At 48.7% G+C, this 7,775-nt stretch overlaps 1 protein-coding gene across 2 annotated transcripts; it reads left to right on the forward strand.

Annotated features, from left to right (window-relative positions):
* Positions 1 to 276: 276 nt before the first annotated feature.
* Positions 277 to 1,976, forward strand: LOC130523588 (uncharacterized). 2 transcript variants are annotated; one of them, XR_008949923.1, is made up of 4 exons: positions 277 to 710; positions 808 to 879; positions 973 to 1,768; positions 1,851 to 1,976. XR_008949923.1 is itself a non-coding variant. In XM_057028950.1 (3 exons), exons 1-3 carry the CDS (start codon positions 368 to 370, stop codon positions 1,389 to 1,391), a joined length of 834 nt encoding a protein of 277 aa, XP_056884930.1. In that variant the 5' UTR covers positions 277 to 367; the 3' UTR covers positions 1,392 to 1,976. The 2 variants fall into 2 exon arrangements, 1 of the variants encoding a protein (XP_056884930.1); XM_057028950.1 differs by having other exon boundaries at positions 973 to 1,976.
* The last annotated feature ends 5,799 nt before the right edge of the window (positions 1,977 to 7,775 follow it).

A 7,775-nucleotide genomic window follows, 5' to 3' on the forward strand; every position in this document is an offset into this window, starting at 1 on the left:
ATTTTTCCTTTATGTCAGCTCAACATGCAGAAGCAATTCGCCTTTTTCCCTGGGAAACTTCGGGTCGTGTTCCGCAAGGGGCCTCTTGGGTTTCTCCTCCAGGAGCCATCTGATGAAGCCAAACGGGTGAGTTCCACTCCTCAGGACAAGTCTGCGGCCATGAGGGAGGACCTCGTCGGGCAGAACGCTTTGGCCGTCATCCGGCAAAGAGGGGGGATCCCTCAGATAAGATGGAGGTGCTGGGAGACTATGTCCTGCAGTTTGGTAATATAAAGGGAAGTCATTCAGATGGCTTTTGCACAATGACGTAGGATCCACCGTGTATCTGATCAAGAACGTGCAGAGCGAGGAGGCAGCAGGTCTCTGTATGGCTGACAGCCACAGTAAGGACAGCCTCCAGTCATTTGTGAGTTATGCCCTCAGTTTCCAAGAAATCCAGGCTCTCCTCACTTATGAGGCCAGAAGAGGGGATGGAGTGACTGCCTCATCTGAAGACGACCAGCTGGTTGGATTTGGTGCCCGAGCCAAGAGCAGGTGGAAGGAGATCTGGGACAGCAGAGGTGATGGCTATGCTGATTTTGTCATAGGCAGGCGCTGCGTTCCAGGTACACGAATGTCCAGGTTGCAGCAGAACCTGCTGAAGAGGCAGCAGCCCACCACATCTTCCACACCTGCTGAGCATCCCATGAAGGCCCCAGCTGAGCCCCTGGGTATGCTAATTCCTTCATGTGACAAGTTCAACTTTGGGAAAAGGTTTTTTTCTTTTCTACTAATAACCTGTAGCCGGTATTTTTGTCTTTAACACAGCCATGGAGGAGGACGTGGAGATGGAAAGGGAGATGCTGAGCATCCATAACTCTGATCTGCAAGTCCAGAGCTGTAAATACACTGTTACCACATTTATTTCATGTCAGACAAACAAAGTCCATGCCGTATCTGATTTCTATTGTTTTTCTTTTCATCTGTGTGCAGATGCTATGCCAGTAGCAGCAGCCGCCCTGCCCACGCCTCTGACGCAGGACTCCATTGAAAAAATTGTGCAGGGCATTCTAGAGATGGAGCAGCAGCAGCAGCGACCAGAGCAGAAGATGAGACAGACGAAACCTGTCTGGCCTGTGGACAGCCCAAGTCTCCGTATGGGACGGGTGGATCTTCCATCCACTTTTTCTATCAGCAGGGTCCTGTTCGCTACTTCTACTGCTCAAGGAAGGTGCATCAGACTTATGCTGCTGAGGGACTCTCTGACCCCAGAATGCCCTTTGAACAATTTGCCGCGTCAGAGTTTTTCCAGAGGGAGCTGGAGGCCACCAAAAAGCGTGTGGAGGAAAAAGCTCGGAGACAGAGACCCGACTCCCAGCCACCTGATCGCCTCTGCAGGTTCTGCCATTTGACTCTTAAACAGGGACCAAACAGCCCACAGATACATACAGGGTTCCCTGGAGTGGCAGGTAAACACATTTACTGCCCATCGAAAGTCTATTCTCTATATCGGGACAAGGGGATGGCCCGAGAGATGACTTGGAAAGAGTTTGTGGCCACTCCTTTCTTTGAGGCAGAGAGACGAAGATGGATGGAGGAAAGGACAAAATGAACTACATGCCAGGAATGCATGTTGCACTACTGTACATAGTTATGAAATTAATTATGCACTATTGTACATAGTTTTAGATTTAATATTTAACTCCTGTACACACTTTGAGATTTATTGTTGCACTCTTGTACACACTTTGAGATTTAATGTTGCACTGAGATTTAATGTTGCACTATTGTACATAGTTTGGGATTTAATGTTGCACTGAGATTTAATGTTGCACAATTGTACATAGTTTGGGATTTAATGTTGCACTGAGATTTAATGTTGCACTATTGTACATTGTTTTACATTTAATATTTAACTCCTGTACATAGTTTGAGATTTAATGTTTTATGAGTGTGTTTGTGTTTAAATAAAATTGAATTTCCCACTTTGGTCCATACTGTTGTCAACATTTCTGTCTTTGCAAAAGCCAACTAAAGGCGGCAGAGTCCTGAATTGAAAACAATATCTAAAGAACTCATGTATAATACTAACAACACTAATATTCCATCTGTCTATCCCCAACTGAATTTGTTCCCCACCTATCTCATCAGATTATTTGCAGCAGAATAAGGGGATAACGTAGCTTTTCCCTGTTCATATCTGCTACTTGCAATTTAGAATTTGTCACTAAAACTATGCTATGATACAAACTACACTTTAATAGATGGCTGTGCTCCTAAAAAGAGCAGCATTTGTGGCTCATTAAACTCACAGAAACTCACAGAAACTGCGATGCTCTTTAAACATTTTTATTATCGTGAATTTTTCAAACACATATCTTCGATTTGATAATGCCCCAAGCTGGATTCGAACTCTCCCTCTGAGGTCTTCGGGAAGCTTCGATCTGATTGGCTGGTTCTCCGTTACAACTATTCTCGACTGGCCCCCGCCCCCGCGTGGCAGGCGAGAATTCTACCACTGAACCACCAATGCGTAAATTGGGCCAAAAAACCGAAATTTTTAAAGAAACTTAACCTGTTAATTAACCAGACTTAACTTAATTCTCAACTATAAACGAGAATAAAAGCGTTCCAAATAATGGCGTCTCTTGAGTAACTATGCTGCCATCTAGTGGTCAAATAGAGGTATCTACACGCATAAATTAACACGCACTTCACGTGGTAATTAACGATATAAAGCTTGGACAGAAATTGTCACACACTTAACAGCTTAAATACGACCACAATAATGTCGTCTGACACTAAATAAAGGGTATAATCCTCAGAACAACCATCGCAATGCAACCACCCAATTAACAAACAGAAACCCAACTACCAAACATAACAACATAAAGCAATAGCCACTAACCAAACTATAAATATGACACAGTCAGGAAAATGACTTAAAATTCGTCTGAGATAAACAATACCGTCCGAACTTCATCTGGGCCGATCTCTTCAGGCGATGAAGACAACAGGCTCCGCTCTGACGCGCTCCCAATTAACGCTGACCAGTGTGGCGCGCTCAGCGCCCCTCACTGCGCATGCGCTCAGGCTGTGACCCTTGGTTCCCTTGCTGTGACCCTGGTATTGCTGGATTATTACCTCCATTTCCCCTGCGCAAACTGACTATTTATCAACCCTCTTTCCCAATAAAACACAAATTTCTGGCATAAAGAATAATAACTAACGCTGTATGCTTGTGCAGATTGTGGATTGAGAACAAAATTCCCATCTTTTCCTTTATTTAATAAGACGTCTACTGTAGCTTTAGGAAGGCTTAAGTACTGCGGAAAACATGTACTACAGGTCAGAAAGCTCCCGTTTGGCTTTGATGATATTTTGAGAGTTCCGTCCGAGTGTGCCTTTTTTTTAAGACCCTAACAGGTAATGTTGTGTTCATCCAACAGTTATTGTACACATCAGTGGATTAGGAGAGATTAGGAGAATCAACAGATCATAGTACACTGACGCTGGGGGTGGGTGGGGCTATGGGGTGTCATACCCCTCTATGGACACAAGGGGGCGCTGAAGTCCACGACATATGTCAACCTTGGGCATTTCGTTACAGGCCCCGATTTACACACTGCAAGTTCTGGGTCTGCGCAAGTATTTATGGACCGGAACAGTAAGACAACGACTGCATGTCATACGCACGACTTCTGTTTTAAGTCGGGCAGTACTTTTGTAAAACGACCCTTCTTGCTAATGTGGACATTGCTCGTTGAGCAGCGCTTGGAAGTAGTCAAGTTTCGGTTCAGCGAAATCTTGTTCCGAATAATCTTCAAAATCATGGTCTCAAAAAGCAGCAGTACCTTTGTCATACTGTATATCCTTTTGTTTTTATTAAATTTGAATCAGTTCTCACGGAGGATTTATTATTACTAGTGCATTTAACGTGACGGTTACGTCATTTTGCGTAAGTGACTTTAACCCAACTAATATTAGTAGCTTTCCAAATATGAGACATAATTCTAATGCACTGTGGGGATTCTCCATCCAGTCCTGTCATGGGATTATTAAAATCATTTTTTTCAGGTTGTTGATTACATGTGCAGGTGTAAGAAAGTGATCTGTACACAGGCGAGATCACCATGTATCCCGTAGACCAGGGGTCGGCAACGCAAACTGTTGAAAGAGCCATATTGGACCAAGAAAACAATAACAAATCCGTCTGGAGCCGCAAAAACTGAAATGCCTTATAATGAAGGCAACACATGCTGTAAGTGTCTATATTAGCTTTATTAGCCTACTATCAAAATGATAATTAGGCTACAAATACATAACGAGCATCCTGGAGAGAATGACGCACCACGTGACCACTCTGCTGTACGGTGGTGCTTTAAGTTTAACTTCCATTATAATGAGATGTGGAAATTAAATATTTATTATACAAATTTTTACAGCATTGGAAAACTTTAAGAATGTTTTCATGTTTTTCCTCCTACAGAAATTATATTAAAACAAAAAATATATTCACACCTTTTCCCTAGATTTGCTAAAGCTCCAGAGAGCCACTAGGGCGGCGCTAAAGAGCCGCATGCGGCTCTCGAGCCGCGGGTTGCCGACGCCGAATCAGAATCAGAATCAGGTTTATTGCCATTGTTCATGTAATACAGTACACAGTATTACACAAACTAGGAATCTGTCTTGGTGTGACGCTGCGACATTCAACATAAAGAAGACAACACTAGAATAAGATAAATAAAATAAAATAAGACATATATACAGTATATACATAAATGGTAAGAAATAGTGCAGGTCCATGCAGGAGTAATGTGATGTATTGTTCGTGAGTCCGACTGGCTGCTGTTCATGGTGCTTAAGTGATAAGTCACTTGGTGTTCAGCAGCCTGATGGCAGAGGGGAAGAAGCTGTTCATGTAGCGGGAGGTTTTGGTCCGAATGGACCGTAGTCTCCTGCCTGAGGGGAGGGGGGAAAACAGTCCGTGACCAGGGTGGGAAGGGTCGGCCGTGATCCGACCTGCACGCCTCCGGGTCCTGGAGATATACAGGTCCTGGATGGATGGAAGCCTGCAGCCCATCACCTTCTCGGCAGCGCGCACACGCGCTGCAGCCTCAGTCTGTCCCTGGCGGTGGCACCAGCAAACCACACGGTGGTGGAGGAGGGGAGGACGGACTCGATGATGGCCGTATAAAACTGCGCCAACATCCTGGGAGGCAGTTTGAGCTTCCTCAGCTTCCGTAAGAAGAACATCCTTTGCTGGGCCTTCTTGATGAGGGAGCTGATGGTTGGCTCCCACTTAAGGTCCCGGGTGATGGTGGTGCCCAGGAAGCGGAAGGAGTCCGCGATGGTGATGGGGGAGTCCATGAGGGCAAGGGGGGGCAAAGGGGCTGTGACTTTCCTGAAGTCCACAATCATCTCCACTGTCTTCTGAGCATTCAGCTGCAGGTTGTTGTGTCCGCACCAGGACACCAGTCGAGCCACCTCCCTCCTGTAGGCAGTCTCGTCGCCATTGGAGATGAGCCCGATGAGGGTGGTGTCATCCGCAAACTTGATCAGCTTGACAGACTGGTGGCTTGAGGTGCAGCAGTTTGTATACAGGGAGAAGAGCAGGGGGGAAAGTACACAGCCCTGGGGTGATCCAGTGCTGATGGAGACAGAGTCCGAGACAGTCTTCCCCAGCCGCACATACTGCCTCCGATCCGTCAGGAAGTGAGTGATCCACCTGCAGAGGGAGGCAGGCACACTAAGCTGGGACAGCTTGTCCTGTAGCAGAGCGGGGCGGATGGTGTTGAATGCAGAGCTGAAGTCCACGAACAGGATCCTCGCGTAGGTTCCCGGGGAGTCCAGATGCTGCAGGATGGAGTGAAGGGCCAGGTTGACCGCGTCGTCCACAGATCTGTTAGCTCTGTAGGCGAACTGCAGTGGATCCAGGAGGGGGGTGGTGATGGACTTGAGGTGTGGCAGGATCAGGCGCTCTAAGGTCTTCATGACTACAGAGGTGAGCGCCACAGGTCTGTAGTCGTTAAGCCCAGTGATCCGTGGCTTCTTGGGGACAGGGACGATGGTTGAGGTTTTGAGGCAGGCTGGCACCTGGCACGACTCCAGGGAGGAGTTGAAGATGTCTGTGAAGACAGGAGGCAGCTCCTCTGCCCAGTGCCTCAGGGTGGAGGGAGACACGCCGTCCGGGCCAGGGGCCTTGCGCGGGTTCAGCCTGGCGAACTGCCTGCGCACATCCTGTTCACTGATGGTGAATGAAGGGGGGGAGGAGGGGGGACTGGTGGTAAGTGATGGGGGGGGGGACTGATGGTGAGTGGAGGGGGGGAGGAGGAGGGGGGACTGGTGGTAAGTGATGGGGGGGGAGACTGATGGTGAGTGGGGGGGGAGGAGGAGGGGACTGCCTTTGATGGAGTGAGGTCCATGGGGGCAGTGGCACTGGGGGGGGGAGGTGTTGGGCATAGTGGAGGGACAGGCTCTGACAAAGGGCTTTGTCGTCCTGACCCTCTGGAGCCTGAGGCCTGTAGTCGGTGATCTGCCTCAGGCCTCTCCACACAGAAGCAGAGTCGTTAGCAGTAAACTGCTGCTGAAGTTTCTCCGAATACACAGATTTAGCTCTCCTCAGTTCCTTGCTAAACCGGTATTTGGCCTCTCTGTAGCAGTCTCTGTCTCCACTTTTCAGCGCTGCTTCCTTTTCTTTCCTGATCTGTCTGAGTCTCGGTGTGAACCAGGGCTTGTCATTGGAGTAACTCACCCTAGTGCGCGTTGGTAGAATGCGCTCCTCACAAAAGTGGATATATGAGGTCCCAGTGTCCGTGTACTCATCCAGATCATGTGTGGCCCCTTTAAACATGTCCCAGTCAGTTGTATCCAAGCACGTGCGCAGCTCCTCCACAGCCTCACTGGTCCATCTCTTCGTGGTGCTCACGGATGGCTTTATTAGTTTAAGTTTCTGTCTGTATGTGGGGATCAGGTGGACCATCACGTGATCAGACAGTCCTAGCGCAGCACGGGGGACGGCCCGATACGCGTCCTTCACTGTGGTGTAACAGTGATCCAGCGTGTTCTCTGCTCTGGTGGGGCATTTGATAAACTGTTTGTACCTGGGGAGCTCGTAACTCAGGTTGCTCTGATTAAAGTCACCAAGCACGATAACCAGAGCGTCGGGATGGGTCCGCTCCACTTGTTGAATACAGTCCGCGAGCGTGCGCTGAGCCTCGCGCACGTCCGCGTCTGGCGAGATGTAAACAGAGGCCAGAATGAATGAAGCGAACTCACGCGGAGAATAGAAGGGTCTGCAGTTGATGAAGAGGTGTTCCACAGCAGGAGAACAGTGCTGGGAGATCACAGTCACATCAGTGCACCAGTCGCTGTTGATGTAGAAGCAGACTCCACCGCCTGCTCTCTCCCCAGAGAGCGCCAGGTCGCGGTCGGCACGGAACAGCTGGAATCCCCCGAGGAGGAACAGCTGGAATCCCCCGAGGAGGAACAGCTGGAATCCCCCGAGGAGGAGCGCGCTGTCCGGTGTCTCTTTCCTGAACCAGGTTTCAGTGAAGCAGAGAACACACGAGGTGGAGAAATCTTTAATCCGCATCAGCAACTTCAGCTCGTCCATTTTGTTACAAAGTGAGTTGGCGTTGGACAGAAAGATCCCAGGCAGCGCCGTGCGCGAGCCTCTCCTGCGTAGTCTCGCCAGGGCACCGGCCCGTCTTCCTCTCCTCCGCCGTCTCACCTTTTGGCCAAAAAGTGAACCAGGTCGGCTGCAGGAGCCAGAAAAACTGGAAGTAAGTCCGTGG

Source organism: Takifugu flavidus, chromosome 4 (assembly GCF_003711565.1).
Source record: "Takifugu flavidus isolate HTHZ2018 chromosome 4, ASM371156v2, whole genome shotgun sequence".
NCBI lineage: Eukaryota > Metazoa > Chordata > Actinopteri > Tetraodontiformes > Tetraodontidae > Takifugu > Takifugu flavidus.